Raw genomic sequence first — 21,641 nt, 5'->3', positions numbered from 1 at the left:
AAAACCCTATGTTCAGTTCACACCCCAACTGCTGGCTGCAAAGAGAAGTGAAAAATATCATCCATCCATCTGTCCTTCTGTCCATCCATCCACCCCTCTATTAACTGTTTATCATGGGCAGGTTCATTTTCGGGGTTCAAATCTTATCTTGATCACGAAACACATCATACCCTCATCAATATTTGTCCAATGAGCCAAGCTGCATATTAATCTTTAAACCCAATGTTTCCAAACATAAAATCTGTAGTTTAGGGGCTAAGGCTGGTGGCATCTTCTGTCAAATTTGCAAATAGTTGCTGTGATCTGAACAAAGATTTGTCTGACAAAGCCAGACCATTAATCTTTGCATGAGTGGAAAGTGTTCCTCATTGGCCAATCCAGGTTCATTAGTGAGACTACATGATGAATTTAGCTGTTATCTGTTTCTCCTGTCTCTGCTTCCAGGTGTATCTGGAACACTAGTCTGTCTCGTATCAACCTACATCTTCTTTCTCTTCAGAATGATATTCCCTATGTTCCTAATGACACTAAACCTGTTTAGTGAAACTAAACCTTACTGATAATAGGACGTAATTCAAAAACATTACAGCATTTTGTGGTTCATTATTATTCACAGCACTCCAGCTTTCTTTAATGAAAATGAACAGCACACACAAAAACACCGTTTCTTTTACATGCCATGCTTTTTATTAAATTTCCACAGTTTTGCTTCAACACAGAAACATACAACTCACATAATGCAGAAAATACTCATAAACGGATCTTACTATTCAAGCACATTAACCTCAGCACCTCTTTGTAAAACACTGAAAGTTTGCCTACAGAAAATAAAGGAGTCACAGAAACCAGGTCTGGGCTGGAAATGAACAAAAGGCGAATGAAGATCCACTTTTCACTCGGCACAGATGCTCTTCTTTATCTCTGCCTCTGTGGATTTCGCCCCCAGTGTCACTCTGCAGGTAAAGACGCCGTCGCTGTCCCACTCTAAGGGCTTCACACTCAGGAAGCTGCTCAGACCAAAGGTGCCAACCACCGCATGGCCATGCCACTTCTTCTTCTTATTATTATTCCATCCATCCATCTATTTTCCAAACCGCTTATCCTACTGGGTCGCGGGGGGTCCGGAGCCCATCCCGGAAGCTATGGGCACGAGGCAGGGAACAACCCAGGATGGAGGGGCAGCCCATCGCAGGGCACATTCACACACCATTCACTCACACATGCACACCTACGGGCAATTTAGCAACTCCAATTAGCCTCAGCATGTTTTTGGACTGTGGGGGGAAACCGGAGTACCCGGAGGAAACCCCACGACGACATAGGGAGAACATGCAAACTCCACACACATGTGACCCAGGCGGAGACTCGAACCCGGGTCCCAGAGGTGTGAGGCAACAGTGCTAACCACTGCACCACCATGCCGCCCCATTATTATTATTATTATAATTATTATTATTTGTATTGTTCTTTACTGTATAATGTTTTTTGTTATTATATGATTTATTGTGCTATTATATTATATTAAACCATCTTTATTTCTTTTCCCTGGCAGTAGTGGTGTGCAGGTGGGTGGGTGCTGGCAGTGAAGTTTGCCTTGGGCACCACATGGGCTTCCACTGGTCCTGATGGCAGTTGTTACTCTAACTGCATTAAGGATGATTGTGATTCACTTTAATTGAAATAATATTCTGTCAGTATTTGTAATAAAGCAGAAGTGAAACTGGCACGTTTTTGTCATGGTGTGAATCACTGTGATACTGCTTCAGTGGGAGAGCCAAACCATTTCTTACAGTAATACACAGCAGAGTCGCCCAGCTCCACGCTGCTTATTACTAACTGATAATCTGTGTTAGACTGGGCCCTGGAGGTGAAGCGGCTGGAGGAGAATCCACTTCCATACGTGGGAGAGCTGTGAGTACGGTAGTAATACAGGACGAACTGGGGAGCTCCTCCTGGGACCTGCTTGTACCAGTAAATATAATTGCTATCATCTGTGGGTATCTGACAGTGCAAGGTGGCTGTTTCTCCTTTACTCAGAGTTAGTATGGAGGGTTTTTGAGTGACCATCCTTTGGCCGCTGACACCTGTGAAGGCAAAAGACACAAGGAAAGAAATTCGAAGAAATGTACAAATAACACGATAAACGATAAAATAAACAGAGAGGAGGCGTGTTTCTTACATGCCAGAGCTGTGATGAAGGTGCACAGAGGGAACAGCATGATGTCAGTCTGTGATCAATGAGCAGCCTGGAGTGTGAGGGGAGGGGAGGTTGCAGCCCACAGATATATGTGGGTGTTGGTGACATCAGGGGGAGGAGCTTCTGTTCTCAGCCAATCAGAAACCCTATGTTCAATTCACAACCCAACTGCTGGCTGCAAAGAGAAGTGAAAAATATCATCCATCCGTCTGTCCTTCTGTCCATCTGTCCATCCACCCACCCCTCCATTAACTGTTTATCATGCCCTCATCAATATTTGTCCAATGAGCCAAGCTGCATATTAATCTTTAAACCCAATGTTTCCAAACATAAAATCTGTAGTTTAGGGGCTTAGTCTGGTGGCATCTTCTGTCAAATTTGCAAATAGTTGCTGTGATCTGAACAAAGATCTGTCTGCCAAAGCCAGACCATTAATCTTTGCATGAGTGGAAAATGTTCCTCATTGGCCAATCCAGGTTCAATAGTGAGAGTACATGATGAATTTAGCTGTTGTCAGTTTTGCCTGACCCTTCTTCCAGGTGTATCTGGAACACTAGTATGTCCTGTATCAACCCAAACCCAGCCCAGGGTCCACTAATGAGAACAACCAAATGAACAATGTTTGTTTGATAGGTTATTTTCTGAAATATCTTCAAAATTACCTTTATTTTAATCTTGCCTAAATGTCAGGTGTTTTCCTGTCATAATTCTACCCATCTTTCAGAAGGAGAACCAGAAATTGCGAACCAATATGACTTGGTTCCCTTCTGTCAAGCTATTTGAAACAGCATTATATGCTTTTTAATGTGATTTTTTTATGAAATGAACAGTATTCTTCTTTCTAATGAGGATGATGATGATAATGTGAATGAAATGAGGCTGAATTAAATGCTGATTCTTTCTTCTTTGATTCTTGGAAGCCATCACTGATGCTCCGACAGTCATTTACATCTGAATCAGGTCTAAACTACAGTATACTGAGTGTGAAGCAGCTGAGATGAGAATCAGAATCTATGGCTCTGTGCTGGAAAAGAGTGGACTGCTCTCTTCTGGGGATGGGGGGCAGTTTGAGTATCTTTGAGAGACGGGAAAGTAACTCTAAGATGATCAGATCAGTGGTGGCAGTTTTGCATTGTACTAATATAACCGAGACAATTATCACTTTATCAAATAGTCTAAGTCCACATCCTCACCTGTGGTCATTAGCTTTGGGCCCTGAGTGGGGGGGGGGGGGGGGGGGGGCACCTTGCTATCCTTTCAGTCGTTATTTCAGAGAAAGTGCAGCCAAAGTGAGCCTAGTCCAGAAGTCTGCTTAGCACTGAGAGGCAGCTCAACCTTATTGGGAAATCCGCTAAGTTAAGGGAAGTTCAATCGCTCCGGAGCTGCCAAGCTAACATTGCAGACAATGCACAGCCACCTCTGGGGCAAGTAGATGCCAACAGCTTGGTGGAAAGAATGTCCTTTGAAGTGCTGAAAGGTGTTGAAGCTTCCTTTGACAAAAAGATTTACTTGGTTCTAAAGAAACTCGAAACTTGCTTGTCTAAAATTGCCAGGTTAGATACACAGATTGTGGATGCTGAAAGTCGCATCTCTATCTCCAAGATCGCCACGGCGATTCACAATGCTAAGCTCTCTGAAGTTGAGAGGAAGCTGAAGGCAGCCCTGGATAAGTTTGAGATCAAGATTTGGAGAACGGGAGTTGGCATACAGCATACGTGTTTTCGGACTTCCTGAAGGCAGTGAGGGCACTAACTGTGTTCTTTTCTTCAAAACATAGGTTGTCGGAGCTACTGAAGGTTAGCTTTAAAGGAGGGTCTGTTAAACTGGATTGCTACCATCGTATCCTTACACGTCACCTCTCCCCAGACAGCAGTCCCATACTGTTATTATAAATTCCACAATTTCCAGGAAAATCTCCAGATCATGCAGGCAGCAAGGAGAAGGCTGTCTCTGCTCTACAATGGTGCCCCAATTATGATATTCATATATTTTTCCGTTGCTGTTGTAAGGAAGCGGCAGGAATTCTGCCCAGTGAAACAACAGCTGAAGGAGAGAGGGATCGCCTTTGCAATGCTGTACCCAGCCATCTTCAGGATGAGACACGTTGGGCTTGAGAATTTCTTTAAACATCCTAAAGATGCTGCTACCTTCTTGGATAAAGTGTCACAACCCGGAGGATCTCTGCAGGCAAGCAAGCGAAGGAAGCCGTGGATATGAACAAATAAGGGATAACGGGGTAAAACTCCTTGGGGCCAGGGACTGGTGGTGCGGGAGTTGGGACAGGAACCGTGGGAACTGGAGCCGGAACTTCTGTGGGTGGAGCAGGGACAGGCGGAGCAGGGATGGGAGGAGCAGGGATGGGCGGAGCCGGAGCATCAGGTGTATTTGACCTGAGACTGAAACGGTAGCCAGTGTAGCTGAGAGAGGATGGGTGTGATGTGAGCAGAGCGTTTAGTGTGAGTGAGAACTCAAGCTGCTGAGTTCTGAATATATAAATTTTGCAGGGAGGTCAATGAAAAAGGAGTTGTAGTAGTCAATGCGGGGTGTAATGAATGTATATATCAGAGTTAGGGCATCTGTATTGCACAGGCATAGACAAGCAATGTTATTTATGTTAGTTTATGTGAAGATCTAAGTAGACTGAAGAGTCAAATAATACTCCAAGATTTCTGATAACAGCAGGTACACCATCAATACTAACAGTAAATCTGGAGGATTTGGATACTAATGATTTAGGGCCGACCAGTAATACCTCAGTTTTGTCTGTGTTAAGTTTGCGGAGGAAATATTGTACCGAAAGTTTTAGAGATGCAATCATTTAGGTGCTATCTACATCTTGGTGCAAGGACGTGCCTGCTGAGGCTAAGTGGTGAGTTACTGGTCGATTTTCACCACACAGACCTTTTGCATATTCTAGTGTACCGTGTTCAGAAATGTATCTTTGTCTTGTGGGTCACAGATGAAGCTCCTACTCTTAATCAGTGGCTGCAAGTTATGACAAGTAACATTCCATATGAAGCCTTTTGTGCAGCATTGAAGGATAAATCGTTTTCATCCTAATAGTGCAGGGATCCATTTCTTGATTAGCTGGGCGACCCTGCATCTCAAAGAATGATCTTGGGGCTTATGGATCTGGCTTGGAAGAAGGATGTGGAGCCATAGCTTGATGTGATATCAACCTGCGATATGTATTATGCTGTCTGCTGTCATGCACTCTCAGGACTCCCACATTTATTTTAAAATTTTATTTCATTTTATTCATTTGTTTATTTATTTTCCGTTGCCTGTATTTAGTGTCTCCCCTGCTTTGCAAACAGTTCAATAAAAATATGTGAAGGAAAAAAAAATTCCCCTTGCAGCTGTCCAAATGGGAGAGAGTAGTACTGTATGTAGGACATAGAAGATGGAATCGTCAGTGGATCTATTTGGGAGAACCAACAAACAGAAGGAGAGCAATGAACTTAGAGAGGGTAGAGCACAGCCTCGCAAAGCACTTCATTACTAGGGAGGTCAGAGCATTGGCTGTTTTTCATTTTTTTCAATGTTATTCTAAAAACATACAGAGATGAGGTAAATATTCTTAACTATAGGCCTAAGAAAGTCCTATAGTAATAGTAATATTGAAGGTTTGATTTTTTTAAAGATATTTTGTGTGTATTTTTAGCAGCTATATACTGTAAGCAGAAGTGAAAATGTTAAGCAGGGAGGTTTTTGTCATGGTGTAAATCACTGTGATACGTATTCCTTAGCAGAGCTGTCCCATGTGTTACAGTAATAAACTGCTGAGTCTCCAACCTCCACAGTGTTGATGATCAACCGATAATCTGATTTACTCTGATGGTTTGATGTGAAGCGGCTGGAGGAGAAGCCTGTCCCATACTCAGGGGAGCTCCATGTATGGTGCATCTTCAACACATACTGGGGAACTCCACCTGGGACCTGCTTGTACCAGCGAGCACTGGTGTCAGTGACTGTCCCAAGGTTACAGTCCATAGTCACTGTCCCTCCTTTGCTCACTGTCAGAACAGGAGGCTTCTGGGTGACCACTGTCACACCATTCACACCTGACAAATAAAATCATTATTAAAAGAAGATCATATAACAGACTTACAGTGCTACCAAAATTGTTTTGATTGTGATTTCTTACATGAGAGAGCAGTGATGAGAGTGCAGATTTTCACCAGCATGTTGTCAGTGTGTGGAGTGCACATCCCAAAGCAGGTCAGAGTGTGCGGAGAGAGACAACAGCAGGGCCCAGATTTAAGTGTAAGACGGAGAGGGCGGGGCCTGTGCTCCCAGCCAATCACCACTGTCAGTGTCAAACAGCCAACTGCTATGAAATTCAAGTGTGATGTTGTAAAGTTGCTTGAAGAGGCACTTCAAACGATCCAGGATGTGCTGTATGATTACAAAGTATGTTGATTTACTGAGAATAACTAACTGCTTACTACAGTGATCATCTGCATCCTGTATCACAGAGTTTGAAGGGCATCATAATACTGTCTATGTAATTAATCAAACTGATACAACCACAAAGCAGCATCCTGAGGAACATGCAGGCTGCTACCAGTCAAGGTCCTGTCTCTTTCAGCCCTGAAAGGAGCAAATCTCACTACCCCATTTACATAGAGAAAGACCAAAATAGCATGTGAAAAGCCTGCAGGTGTCGCTCAGTTTCAGCCTCAGGGCGGCCATCTTGTTCTGCGTGACATCAGCAGCAGGACTCGCATGGCTGATAGAGCAGTGAAAACCCATTCAAGTATCTAATTTATGGACCATTTGCTAGTCTGACTTTTTCTAACAGCACTGAAGACAAGCCCACGTTATATTGCAATGACATACCAACAGTTTTTAATTTGAGTAAATGATGGACACCCTGCAGTAAAAACATTCCTTTTTATCTGTAGACACTGTTGTCTAGGGGCAAACGTGCTCTTACTCTCATTTATTCAGATTCTCACAAGTCTTAGTTACATACTGATCTAATGTTAATTCATGTGACGCATATTTTATCTTATATCAGGAAATTGACTTAAGTGCCAATGACTGGATCATTATTACAGCTCAGCAATGTTATGCAGCAATAAAGTGAAGTCAGCTGAGTACCTGAATCTACTGAACGGCCATATTGTACCTCCATCCATTATCAATGGAATTTTTTCTTCCCTGTGGCCATGGGCATATTCCAGGACAAGGATGCCAAGATTCATTGGGTTTGAATTGTCACAGAGTGGTTCACTGAGCATGAGGAATCACTATCACGCATGAGAAGGTTTTTGGGATGTGCTGAAGGAGGCTTTATGAAGTGGTTCAAATCATCTGTCAATACAAGATTTCGGTGAGAAATGAATGAAAAGAAATGGTGAGAAGGTGCATAATCTTGCGGAAACGATGCCATGACAAATGTACGGCATGATCAAAGCTAAAGGTGGTCCAACGAAAAATTTCAAATGCCGACTTTTATTCCCCTGGGCCGTGTATGTCTTTTATACACTTCCTTTTCTTATCAGATACTTAGTCACAGGGAAGTCTCACAACCAGGGAGCGGGACTCGAGTTTGCGTCTCTTCCAACTCCACTTCCAGTTCCTTATTTTTTAAATCAACTTGACTCCGACTCCTTGATAGCGACTCGTGAACAATAAGAGTCTTTATGGCTCTGTTGACATTTCTACACATGTGAAAATATTCAGCAAACTGTAAAGGCTTTAAGAACATAAATTTACAAACAAGAGGAGGCCATTCAGCCCATCAAGCTCATTTGGGGAGAAGTTAACTAATAGCTCAGAGTTGTTAAAATCTTATCTAGCTCTGATTTAAAGGAACCCAGGGTTTTAGCTTGCGCTACACTAACAGGAAGACTATTACATACTCTAACTGCACGCTGTGTAAAGAACTGCTTCTTCAAGTTCATTTTAAAATGTTCTCTCGCTAATTTCCACTTATGGCCACGAGTTCTAGTATTTAAACTAATATTGAAGTAGCCATTTGGCTGAACAGCATCCAGACCTATTAGAATCTTATATACCTGGATCATGTCCCCCTTAGCTTCCTTTGATCGAGGCTAAACAGATTCTGCTCAGCTAACCTTTCCTCATAAGACATTCCTCTAAGACTAGGAATCATTGTCGTAGCCCTACCACATCAGGATGGGCGGCTGTGCACAGAGCCTAGGAACTGGAGCTGGACAAGCGTGACATCAGGCAATATCAACAAACAACACGCTTCTTCTGTTTTTACTGATTATTTTGTGCTGTCTTATTCTATAGAATGTGGTTGATATGTGTAACTGGTGAATTTACAGTTATGTTAGTTGGTGGAATAGGGTGACCTGGGATTAAAACAATGCTGTTGTGAAAATGCAAAGCGAGAGAAGGGTTGTTCTCCCATGCTGAAAAGTGATTATTTCAAACTGGTTAATTCTTGGTCCACGTTACCACGTATGTCTTTGTCAATGAGGATATTCTGGATGCAATGCTGAGGATAGCAGCTGTTTTTGTGTGTACAAGTGTCTGTACATTGTCCGACTGAAACAACTCGCTACAGTTTCCCGTTTTCTGGCATGGAGGTAGTCTAGTCCTGTTCTGTGCTAACAGGAGAGGCAGTGATGGCAACTACAGGTATGCTAACTGCGTTTGATGTAAAACTTCATATGTGGGAGGAATACTGTAAAAATTTGGAGCAGTTTTGGGAAGCGAATAGGATTTGATGATGGCGACCAGCAGAGGGCTATTCTACTAAGTGGAGTATGACCACAGACGTAGGGTTTGGTGCATGACCTCCTCAGCCCTGAAAAACCGAAAGAGAAAATATATCAACAGTTGGTAAATCTCATGAAGAACCCCTTTGACATCAAGCTAAGTCAAATTGTTCAACAATATGAATTTGACTTGTGTTCTCAAAAGCCCAGTGAAACTGTTACTGATTATGTAGTAGAGCTGCACAGGATAGCATGGGGCTGTAATTAAGGCGATACTTTGCCTGAAATGCTGAGAGACAGAATTGTTTGTACAGTAGGAATAATGAAGATCGAATCCAATGGCGTTTATTGTTGGAAACAAACCTCACATTTGATACTGCCTTGAAAATTGTGGCAGCCGGTAAAAACACACAAGACTTACAAAATGAAGGTACAGCTCTTCTGTGTCACAAGTTGAGGAGAAGTGCAGAGAGCAGAGACCACAGTCACAGAGGACGGAGCGAAATGTAGTACTCAGTGTCACGGAGCTAGTCACACACACCTATAAAGATAAAAATTAAATATAAAGGTATTGGAATGTAAAGTATGGAATATAAATTAGCAGTGTGTACTGTACAGTGTCCAATACGCAGAAGCAGACATAGAATGGATGCAACATAAAATGCACAGTTCATCTCACGGGACGCTCCTAGCCTCAGACGAATTAAATCCATCTTGTTATCCTGAGAATGGACGCTGGCTAAGAAGTGTAACAGGATTGGTGGTCTGCTAGCCTTTAGCGTAACTAGCAGGCCGCCCCGGTTTACCTCTCTTTTGTTTCTTCTTGCAGAATCCTTCTTTAACATTGGCAGTAAGGGAATTATGACTTTAAAAAGTAGCAGTGGCAGCAAAACTCTATTTTACACTTTCATCGTTAAACTTTGTAATTAATTAACAGTTCACAAGTGTGTTGAACATTGGCAAGTGTGTTGAACCTTGTACAGATCACTTATAGATCATTTATATTCTGTTATATTGCTACTGAATATGTTACTGCATGTTATCTGAGGCCACTTATTCGTGTCATCCTCTCATCCATCAACCATAAAAGGCAGAAGCAGGTTTCATTCTGAGAGCATCACATTCTGTAACTCTAGATGCACCACTTCACGTTGTTGAGAATGAACGTAAGATTCCTGTTGCATTTTACGTCATGCAATTATGTTAAATTATTCAAGGCATTAGCATTTGCCTTTCTCATTCCAGGCCTTTATTTGTATCTCGTTAGCATTGTCTCAGAAGTTACAGAAAGAACCACATGTTCCTTTAAAATTAACATTCGTAATAAATATTTGGTGGCCATGAGGGCAACCAATGTTACGTCTTATTTCCACGTCTTATCTGTTACCGAATCCAGCCAATTTTATGATGCACCATACAGTGTACTGCAGTGCACTGCATTTACTGACATGATCAAAGTGCTCAATACAATGTGACAGCATTGCAGTGAGCAACATTGAAATGGGTGGCGTCCTATGTGATTAGGCACCTGTGTGTCACGGTGTCATCATCATAGAGATTTGCCATCACTCCTTCCGCCCACAACAAAAGAAACAGCACAAAAAAACGGACTTTTCAGGGACCATTATAGTCGGTAGACTGGTTGACTCTGGTGCACAAACAGAACTCTGCTGTAGGTCTCTAGCCTGTTGAGATGCTGTAGTATAAAGTTCAGGGCCAAACCGACTGAGTCATGACTGATCGATTGGATCCGCATGCGAACCGCATGGAGTCTAGCAGCAGGTCTGTGATGGTCCTCAGGTGGGTAAGAACCAGGAGTTCAAACACCTTCATGACCACAGAGGTCAGGGCAACTGGCCCGTAGTCATTGAGTATTGCAACCTTTGTATTTTTGGGGACGGGATGAGGGTGGAGGATTTAATGCACGAGGGAACAGAGCAGATGTCCAGCCATCTATTAAAGACGTCAGTGAAGACTGGGGCAAGTTGCTCACAGCAGTGCTTCAGGGTGGATGCGTAGACTAAACTGATTAAAGTACCTCATTCAAAAACACGTTATTAAACTTCTACTTTCCTGAATGAAAAAGACCAACACACACAAAAGCGATGTTTTTTTTTTTTTAAATGCCATGCTTTTTATTAAATTGCTGCACAGTTTTGGATCAAGTGCATCAACACAGAAACATACAACTGCAGATAATGCAGAAAATCATCAAAAATGAGACTTACTATTAAGTATATCAAATCTTCTCCTTGGAAAAACTGAAAGGTTGGCTACAGAAAACAGGATTTAGCTGGAAATGAACAAAAGGCGAATGAAGATGCACTTTTCACTCGGCACAATTGCTCTTCTTTATCTCTGCCACTGTGGATTTCGCCCCCAGTGTCACTCTGCAGGTAAAGACGCCATCGCTGTCCCACTCTGAGGGCTTCACACTCAGGAAGCTGCTCAGACCAAAGGTTTTATCTGCCTGCTGTGTAGCAGAGCTGGTGAAAACTCCACCGGTTAGTGGGCTCCCGTTGTGTGTCCAGCTGACGTCGGCAAATGCAGCAGACATCTTAGCCAGGCAAACCAGTGTGGCTTTACCTGCCTTGAGCTCCTCACTGGACGGAGGGAGGAGAGTCAGTGAGGGAGCCTCCAGGGAGGGGTCTGGATAAGGGAGGAGAGTCAGCAAATGTATGGATTAAAAATCAATGGCAATGAATTAATTTAGATTAGCTCCGTTCATGTATGTATACGATAACCCCATAATGCCATAAATGAGTACATGTCTGGGTTCTGTTTACACAAACAACCTTTTATTTTGTGATGTGAAAGAGTTTCCACAGTAGAAATTTGATAAAAAATATATCACTTCAATTCATGGATAATTGCGAATTCGGATAAGCAAAAACTTTGTAAATTGCAAAATGTCACTTATTTTCAAATTTTGATTGCTATTTCAAAAAACTTGTCTATAAATATATGCAAAAACTTTTGCGTTTTTCACTACCTTTATGAGACTTTTTGCAATATGTATAAGACCACAAAGCAGTCATTTTCATTTTATCAAAATACATCTCGTAAGTAGCTTAAAATAGTGTGGATTGTATTTGTTGGAAATAAGATATATTACATAAGATAACAGGCAATTAAATGTAAAGCAAAATATATAAAAAAAAATGGACTAAAACATTAGCAGCAATTTTAGAAAAGAAATGATTAAATATTACTTTATTTACAAATAACTACATCTTTTTAATGGCACACATGCACAGAAAATATACAAGGTATATTTATTAGGCTCTTAATCTTTGGGACATAAATTATCTATGTAAATACGCTTAGCGTATTTTGAAGATCTATTTTTTTCTAAATTATATTCTCTAAACTTTTTCATGTACAAATTCCGAACTCATACTAAAGTAATTCAGACAGTTTTCATCAGCATGAATGTGTCGAGGCACTTATACTTTAAAAAAATATATAAAACAACAACTCAGGTCCTACTGTCTAACTTTTGAAATACTGTTTCTTCCCTATTTCTCTCCTCCCTGATATAAACAGATCTTTGTCTGAACTCTATTTACAACTTTTTGTTATACTTTGTCCAAAGTCATATTCAGGAAATTCAGACAGTTTTCATCAAATTTGGAAAATTTGGAAAATGTATCAGTAGTACGTAGTATAGAGGAGACCAATGTAAGAGGATGAGAGACAAACATAAGGACATCGTCAAAATACTACATTAACTTATAGATCAAGCCTTCATATATAAAGTTGCCCTTTTACTGAACTGCTGCAGCCTGTAGCTCTAATGGCACATAATAATGAAGGGCTAAGTGGTGAGCCTTGGCGAGTCCCCCTACCCAAACGAAAATAAGAGGAAATGTACCCTGTGACCTGCTGCTCTAGGCTGATGACACAATAGCTCAATCCATCTAATAAATACTGTGCCACAACTTTCTAATATGTTGAAAATACATCCCCACTCGACCCGATCAAAAGCTTTTTCGACATTGAGCAAGATTGCTGCAACTGGTACATCCAAATTTGAGATTATATTAATGAACCTGGTTCCTACTATTTATAGTGGGGAGGGGGTGCTGTTAACCTGAACTGGGGAAATCACCCGGAGGTGGAAGGAATACTTTGAGGGCCTCCTCAACCCAGACTCATATATATCTGCGTGCACCGCCTTTGAGGCGTCTGAGGGCACAGAGCCCGAGGGGGCTGGAGTGGACTTGCCCATCACTGGGGCTGAGGTGGCCAGAGTGGTTAAAGAGCTACTTGGTGGCCGGGCCCCGGGGGTGGATGAGATTCACCCGGAGTACCTAAATGTAGTGAGGTGGAGCTGGAGGGTGCGATCTTGTTGGGGCATGATAATTTCATCAACTTGATTGATTAATTGTCGCGGCCAGCGTGCGTATATAAGATCCGGTTGTGGTTGCGTGCGGGACTGCCCTGTAACTGGTGACGTGACTCTCCGTGCGCCAGTATCTCCTTTCTTAAAGTTGTGGCTATATCCAACGCTGCAGTTGCGAGGGCTCGGTATATCTAGCCGCTTGCGGTTGCTCCCACTTTTAAGGTTTCCCTTTTAATACCGCTTGTAATCTGCCAGTGGATCGCAGGCAACCTGCGGGATACTAAGCCACTACAATTGCTGCTGTTTCGCCCGAATGTTTTATGTTTTGTTTCATGTTTTAATTGTTTTTAAGTATTAATGTGTTTAGTTTGTTGGATGTAAACTGTGGGGCGCCGTTGGGGAGGTTTGGTGCTGGGCGGTGAGGATCTGTTTTGGGGCAGCAGGTCGGGGCGATACAGCGCTGCGTGGTCACTTTGCCTTTTTAGCCCACCCCCCTGGGTGGATGTACATACACCATGTGATGCGGTGACCCCTTGGAGTATTTTCTGACGGTTCGCCTCCCATTCCCTTCCCCATAATGGCTGCCGGGTTTGGGTTTCTTTTTCGTGCGATTGGAGTGTTTTAACATTTGATTTGCACCATTTGTGATGTGATATTTTAAGTAATTTGTTTGCTGTTGGGTTTTTTTTGTTTTCATTTTGGAGTGCAAACTAAACAGCAGCCTGATAAAGGGAGTGTTCATGGTCTTCACGTCTCCCCGGTGCTGATTACGAATCTGTATCCTTTTATATTGGAGTGGGTTGTCAAAATTCTCTGGGTGAAATTCCCAGGGTGGCGTAGTCAGGTTGTCCATTTCCGTATCCCTCGCTGCGTCCTCCCCTAAAAACGCCACATAAAGGTTCTGGATGGTGTGGGGCTGTCACGACCATTTTTGTTTGTACTTCCATATGGAAGTTTCTTATATTTAAATATCCCATCCAGTACCTTAGTCTCATCTGGCTTCCCCATCACGCTCATCACTTTGTGCGTCAGTATAATCTGTAGGCCGGGAACTTGTGCACTGAGAAACGTTCCGCGGTGTGAACTGAAGTGCAAGTAAAATATGTAAATTTTTTGAATTTGTTAAGCTGGGTGTGACAGAAACCCCCCCCCCCCCCTCCCACAAAGGCACGCAGTCAGGGGAGGCGACGGACGAGACGAGACTGGGGACATGGGACCTGGCGAACAAGACCAAGAACATCACTGGGGCCCACGGAACAGAAACAAAACAGAAAACAAACAGGAGGACAAAATCCAAGACAGAACCTGACACAAAACATGAAACGTAGAGAGGCAAACCAAAAAGGGAGACACCGGGGAAACACCAACGGGAGGAACAAAAGTACCACAGGGGGATGGGGAGCCAAGACAGGAGGGACAGCGGGACGAGGGGCAACCAAGGGAGGCCAGACAGGAAAGGCCGGGGGGGAACGGGGAGCAGATCTCCTTTATTCTGAGCTGCTCACAAAACCAACCCGAATGCAAGAGCCGAACCAGGATGATCCGCAGCCTCTCCCCAGAATTAGGCCTTGGTGTGGGAGCCCAATGGGCTCCCTCAGTCTCGGGTATAAGCGATTAATAAACTCTGCAGTATGGTGCTAACCACTGCACGGCCATGCCACTTCTTATTATTTATTATTGTATATTACTGTATAATGTTATTTGTTATTATATGATTTATTGTGTTATTACATTATATTAAACAACGCACAATAGTTTTTTCCTTTCCCTGGCACGAGGCAGGGAACAACCCAGGATGGGGGGCCAGTCCATCACAGGGCACATTCATGCACCATTCACACACGCATGCACTCCTATGGGCAATTTAGCAAGTCCAATTAGCCTCAGCATGTTTTTGGACTGTGGGGGGAAACCGGAGTACCCAGAGGAAACCCCACGACGACATGGGGAGAACATGCAAACTCCACACACGTGACCCAAGCGGAGACTCGAACCCGGGTCCCAGAGGTGTGAGGCAACAGTGCTAACCACTGCACCAACATGCCGTCCCTGTTGTTATTATTATTGTTATTATTATTGTTCTTTACTGTATAATGTTATTTGTTATTATATGACTTATTGTGTTATTATATTATATTAAACAATGCACAATTGTTATTTCCTTTCCCTGGCAGTAGTGGTGTGCAGGTGGGTGGGTGCTGGCAGTGAAGTTTGCCTTGGGCACCACATGGGCTTCCACTGGTCCTGATGGCAGTTATTACTCTAACTGCAGTAGGAATGGTTGTGATTCACTTTAATTGAAATAATATTCTGTCAGTGTTTGTTGTAAAGCAGAAGTGAAACTGGCAGGTTTTTGTCATGGTGTGAATCACTGTGATACTGCTTCAGTGGGAGACTCAAACCATTTCTTACAGTAATACACAGCAGAGTCGTCCAGCTCCACGCTGCTTATTACTAACTGATAATCTGTGTTAGACTGGGCCCTGGAGGTGAAGCGGCTGGAGGAGAATCCACTTCCATATGTGGGAGAGCTGTGAGTACGGTGGTAATACAGGACGAACTGTGGAGCTCCTCCTGGGACCTGCTTGTACCAGTAAATGGTATAACCATCATCTGTTGGTATCTGACAGTGCAAGGTGGCCGTTTCTCCTTTACTCAGAGTCAGTATGGAGGGTTTTTGAGTGACCATCCTTTGGCCGCTGACACCTGTGAAGTCAAAAGACACAAGGAAAGAATTACGAAGAAATGTACAAATGACACGATAAACGAGTAAAATAAACAGAGAGGAGGCGTGTTTCTTACATGCCAGAGCTGTGATGAAGGTGCACAGAGGGAACAGCATGATGTCAGTCTGTGATCAGTGAGCAGACTGGAGTGTGAGGGGAGGGGAGGTTGCAGCCCACAGATATATGGGGATGTCGGTGACATCAGGGGGAGGAGCTTCTGTTCTCAGCCAATCAGAAACCCTATGTTCAATTCACATCCCAAGTGCTGGCTGCAAAGAGAAGTGAAAAATATCATTCATCCGTCTGTCCTTCTGTCCATCTGTCCATCAATCCACCCCTCTATTAACTGTTTATCATGGGCAGGTTCATTTTCAGGGTTCAAATCTTATCTTGACCATGAAACACATCATACCCTCATCAATATTTGTCCAATGAGCCAAGCTGCATATTAATATTTAAACCCAATGTTTCCAAACATAAAATCTGTAGTTTAGGGGCTAAGGCTGGTGGCATCTTCTGTCAAATTTGCAAATAGTTGCTGTGATCTGAACAAAGATCTGTCTGCCAAAGCCAGACCATTAATCTTTGCATGAGTGGAAAGTGTTCCTCATTGGCCAATCCAGGTTCAATAGTGAGACTACATGATGAATTTAGCTGTTATCTGTTTCTCCTGTCCCTGCTTCCAGGTGTATCTGGAACACTAGTCTGTCTCGTATCAACCTAAATCTTCTTTCTCTTCAGAATGATATTCCCTAAGTTCCTAATGACACTAAACCTGTTTAGTAAAACTAAACCTTACTGATAATAGGACGTAATTCAAAAACATTACAGCATTTTGTGGTTCATTATTATTCAAAACACTCCAACTTTCTTTAATGAAAATGAACAGCACACACAAAAACACCGTTTCTTTTACATGCCATGCTTTTTATTAAATTACCACAGTTTTGCATCAACACAGAAACATACAACTCACATAATGCAGAAAATACTCATAAACGGATCTTACTATTCAAGCACATTAACCTCAGCACCTCTTTGTAAAACACTGAAAGTTTGCCTACAGAAAATAAAGGGGCCAAAGAAACCAGGTCTGGGCTGGAAATGAACAGAAGGCGAATGAAGATGCACTTTTCACTCGGCACAGATGCTCTTCTTTATCTCTGCCTCTGTGGATTTCGCCCCCAGTGTCACTCTGCAGGTAAAGACGCCGTCGCTGTCCCACTCTGAGGGCTTCACACTCAGGAAGCTGCTCAGACCAAAGGTGCCAACCACCGCACGGCCATGCCACTTCTTCTTCTTATTATTATTATTATTCCATCCATCCATCCATTTTCCAAACCGCTTATTCTACTGGGTCGCGAGGGGTCCGGAGCCTATCCCAGAAGTAATGGGCACGAGGCAGGGAACAACCCAGGATGGGGGGCCAGCCCATCGCAGGGCACACTCACACACCATTCACTCACACATGCACACCTACAGGCAATTTAACAACTCCAATTAGCCTCAGCATGTTTTTGGACTGTGGGGGGAAACCGGAGTACCCGGAGGAAACCCCACGACGACATGGGGAGAACATGCAAACTCCACACACATGTGACCCAGGCGGAGACTCGAACCCGGGTCCCAGAGGTGTGAGGCAACAGTGCTAACCACTGCACCACCATGCCGCCCCGTTATAATTATTATTATTATTAGTATTGTTCTTTACTGTATAATGTTTTTTGTTATTATATGATTTATTGTCTTATTATATTGTATTAAACCATCTTTATTTCTTTTCCCTGGCAGTAGTGGTGTGCAGGTGGGTGGGTGCTGGCAGTGAAGTTTGCCTTGGGCACCACATGGGCTTCCACTGGTCCTGATGGCAGTTGTTACTCTAACTGCAGTAGGAATGGTTGTGATTCACTTTAATTGAAATAATATTCTGTCAGTATTTGTTGTAAAGCAGAAGTGAAACTGGTAGGTTTTTGTCATGGTGTGAATCACTGTGATACTGCTTCAAAGGGAGAGCTAAACCATTTCTTACAGTAATACACAGCAGAGTCGTCCACCTCCACGCTGCTTATTACTAACTGATAATCTGTGTTAGACTGGGCCCTGGAGGTGAAGCGGCTGGAGGAGAATCCACTTCCATATGTGGGAGAGCTGTAAGTACGGTAGTAATACAGGACGAACTGGGGAGCTCCTCCTGGGACCTGCTTGTACCAGTAAATCTCATTACTATCATCTACGGGTTTCTGACAGTGCAAGGTGGCAGTTTCTCCTTTACTCAGAGTCAGTATGGAGGGTTTTTGAGTGACCATCCTTTGGCTGCTGACACCTGTGAAGGCAAAAGACACAATGAAATAAATACGAAGAAATGTACAAATGACACGATAAACGAGTAAAATAAACAGAGGGGAGGCATGTTTCTTACATGCCAGAGCTGTGATGAAGGTGCACAGAGGGAACAGCATGATGTCAGTCTGTGATCAATGAGCAGCCTGGAGTGTGAGGGGAGGGGAGGTTGCAGCCCACATATATATGTGGGTGTTGGTGACATCAGGGGGAGGAGTTTCTGTTCTCAGCCAATCAGAGACACTATGTGCCGTTACACCCCCAACCTGGGCGGGTCTATTTGGGGGTCAGATCTTACCATGATCCTGAAACATATCATTTGATCATCAATATTTGTGAAATGAACCAAGCTGCATATCAACCTTAAAATCACCTCTGTTTCTGCACATAAAATCTGTAGTTGAGGGGCTTCTGTCATATTTGCAAGTTGTTGCTGGGATCTGAGGAAAGATCTGTCACACTAAAGCCAGGCCACTAATCTTTGGACAAATGGAAAATGTTCCTCATTGGCCAATCCAGGTTCATTAATGAGACTACATGATAAATTTAGCTGTTGTCAGTTTTGCCTGACCCTTCTTCCAGGTGTATCTGGAACACTAGTCTGTCCTGTATCAACCCAAACCCAGCCCAGGGTCCACTAATGAGAACATCCAAATGAACAATGTTTGTTTGATAGGTTATTTTCTGAAATATCTTCAAAATTACCTTTATTTTAATCTTCCCTAAATGTCAGGTGTTTTCCTGTCATAATTCTACCCGTCTTTCAGACGGAGAACCAGAAATTGCGGACCAATATGACATGGTTCCCTTCTGTCAAACTATTTGAAACAGCATTATATGCTTTTAATGTGATTTTTTATGAAATGGACAGTATTCTTCTTTCTAATGAGGATGATGATGATAATGTGAATGAAATGAGGCTGAATTAAATGCTGATTCTTTCTTCTTTGATTCTTGGAAGCCATCACTGATGCTCCGACAGTCATTTACATCTGAATCAGGTCTAAACTACAGTATACTGAGTGTGAAGCAGCTGAGATGAGAATCAGAATCTATGGCTCTTTGCTGGAAAAGAGTGGGCTGCTCTCTTCTGGGGATGAGGGGGGGCAGTTTGAGCATCTTTGAGTGACGGGAAAGTAACTCTAAGATGATCAGATCAGTGGTGGCAGTTTTGCATTGTACTAATATAACCGAGACAATTATCACTTTACCAAATAGTCTAAGTCCACATCCTCACCTGTGGTCATTAGCTGTGGGCCCTGAGTGGGGGGGGGGCACCTTGGTATCCTTTCAGTCGTTATTTCAGAGAAAGTGCAGCCAAAGTGAGCCTAGTCCAGAAGTCTGCTTAGCACTGAGAGGCAGCTCAACCTTATTGGGAAATCCGCTAAGTTAAGGGAAGTTCAATCGCTCCGGAGCTGCCAAGCTAACATTGCAGACAATGCACAGCCACCTCTGGGGCAAGTAGATGCCAACAGCTTGGTGGAAAGAATGTCCTTTGAAGTGCTAAAAGGTGTTGAAGCTTCCTTTGACAAAAAGATTTACTTGGTTCTAAAGAAACTCGAAACTTGCTTGTCTAAAATTGCCAGGTTAGATACACAGATTATGGATGCTGAAAGTCGCATCTCTATCTCCAAGATCGCCACGGCGATTCACAATGCTAAGCTCTCTGAAGTTGAGAGCAAGCTGAAGGCAGCCCTGGATAAGTTTGAGATTAAGATTTAGAGAACAGGAGTTGGCATACAGCATACGTGTTTTCGAACTTCCTGAAGGCAGTGAGGGCACTAACTGTGTTCTTTTCTTCAAAACATAGGTTGTCGGAGCTACTGAAGGTTAGCTTTAAAGAAGGGTCTGTTAAACTGGATTGCTACCATCATACCCTTACACATCACCTCTCCCCAGACAGCAGTCCCATACTGTTATTATAAATTCCACAATTTCCAGGAAAATCTCCGGATCATGCAGGCAGCAAGGAGAAGGCTGTCTCTGCTCTACAACGGTACCCCAATTATGATATTCAAATATTTTTCCATTGCTGTTGTAAGGAAGCGGCAGGAATTCTGCCCAGTGAAACAACAGCTGAAGGAGAGAGGGATCGCCTTTGCAATGCTGTACCCAGCCATCTTCAGGATGAGACACGTTGGGCTTGAGAATTTTTTTAAACATCCTAAAGATGCTGCTACCTTCTTGGATAAAGTGTCACAACCCGGAGGATCTCTGTCAGGTCGGGAGCAGGCAAGCAGGCAAAGGAAGCTGTGGATATGAACAAATAAGGGATAACGAGGTAAAACTCCTTGGGGCCAGGGACTGGTGGTGCGGGAGTTGGGACAGGAACTATGGGAACTGGAGCCGGAACGTCTGTGGGTGGAGCAGGGACAGACGGAGCAGGGATGGGAGGAGCAGGGATGGGCGGAGCCGGAGCATCGGGTGCATTTGACCTGAGACTGAAACGGTAGCCAGTGTAGCTGAGAGAGGATGGGTGTGATGTGAGCAGAGCGTTTAGTGTGAGTGAGAACTCAAGCTGCTGAGTTCTGAGTATATAAATTTTGCAGGGAGGTCAATGTAAAAGGAGTTGTAGTAGTCAATGTGGGGTGTAATGAATGTATATATCAGAGTTAGGGCGTCAGTATTGGACAGAACTGGGCAAAGACAAGCAATGTTATAGAAGTGAAAAAATGAGATTTTGGAGAGGGATTTTATGTGAAGATCTAAGTAGACTGAAGAGTCAAATAATACTCCAACATTTCTGATAACAGCAGGTACACCATCAATACTAACAGTAAATCTGGAGGATTTGGATACTAATGATTTAGGGCCGACCAGTAATACCTCAGTTTTGTCTGTGTTAAGTTTGCGGAGGAAATATTATACCGAAAGTTTTAGAGATGCAATCATTTAGGTGCTATCTACATCTTGGTGCAAGGACGTGCCTGCTGAGGCTAAGTGGTGAGTTACTGGTCGATTTTCACCACACAGACCTTTTGCATATTCTAGTGTACCGTGTTCAGAAATGTATCTTTGTCTTGTGGATCACAGATGAAGCTCCTACTCTTAATCAGTGGCTGCAAGTTATGACAAGTAACATTCATTATGAAGCCTTTTGTGCAGCATTGAAGGATAAATCGTTTTCATCCTAATAGTGCAGGGATCCATTTCTTGATTAGCTGGGCGACCCTGCATCTCGAAGAATGATCTTGGGGCTTATGGATCTGGCTTGGAAAAAGGATGTGGAGCCACAGCTTGATGTGATATCAACCTGCGATATGTATTATGCTGTCTGCTGTCATGCACTCTCAGGACTCCCACATTTATTTTATCATTTATTTGTTTGTTTATTT

General features: G+C 43.1%; 3 protein-coding genes and 2 long non-coding RNA genes across 8 annotated transcripts in view; 2 read left to right on the top strand and 3 right to left on the bottom strand.

The window, feature by feature from the left end:
* LOC125717528 (immunoglobulin lambda-1 light chain-like) overlaps window positions 1-21,641 on the bottom strand; it is a 102,212-nt gene that overhangs the window by 57,212 nt on the left and 23,359 nt on the right. Inside the window, exons 1-2 of one of the 3 annotated variants that reach the window (XM_048990572.1) lie at window positions 16,043-16,102; window positions 15,621-15,946 (exon numbers count right to left, since the gene is read on the bottom strand). In XM_048990572.1, the coding sequence (XP_048846529.1) occupies window positions 15,621-15,946; window positions 16,043-16,082 (366 nt within the window). In that variant the 5' untranslated portion in view covers window positions 16,083-16,102. Of the gene's footprint in view, window positions 1-1,758; window positions 2,085-15,620; window positions 15,947-16,042; window positions 16,103-17,963; window positions 18,290-21,641 lie in introns of those variants that run through there. The other 2 variants (XM_048990573.1, XM_048990574.1) reach the window with 2 other exon arrangements.
* Window positions 1-21,641, top strand: part of LOC125717533 (uncharacterized) — a 90,285-nt gene that overhangs the window by 45,450 nt on the left and 23,194 nt on the right. The gene's annotated exons all lie outside the window — the stretch shown is intronic.
* The window catches only part of LOC125717527 (immunoglobulin lambda-1 light chain-like), a 75,349-nt gene that overhangs the window by 39,638 nt on the left and 14,070 nt on the right, over window positions 1-21,641 (bottom strand). The window lies entirely within an intron of this gene.
* Window positions 887-11,376, top strand: LOC125717534 (uncharacterized). Its single transcript, XR_007384556.1, has 2 exons — window positions 887-959; window positions 11,292-11,376. It is a non-coding gene; the product is annotated as an uncharacterized LOC125717534 (long non-coding RNA).
* LOC125717529 (immunoglobulin lambda-1 light chain-like) overlaps window positions 11,010-21,641 on the bottom strand; it is a 37,382-nt gene continuing 26,750 nt past the window's right edge. Inside the window, exon 4 of the mRNA XM_048990577.1 lies at window positions 11,010-11,544. Within this exon, the coding sequence (XP_048846534.1) occupies window positions 11,225-11,544 (320 nt within the window). The 3' untranslated portion in view covers window positions 11,010-11,224. The remainder of the gene's footprint in view (window positions 11,545-21,641) is intronic.

The sequence above is a fragment of the Brienomyrus brachyistius genome, chromosome 22 (genome assembly GCF_023856365.1).
Source record: "Brienomyrus brachyistius isolate T26 chromosome 22, BBRACH_0.4, whole genome shotgun sequence".
Lineage (NCBI taxonomy): Eukaryota > Metazoa > Chordata > Actinopteri > Osteoglossiformes > Mormyridae > Brienomyrus > Brienomyrus brachyistius.
This window is presented reverse-complemented; position numbering and strand designations above follow the sequence as displayed.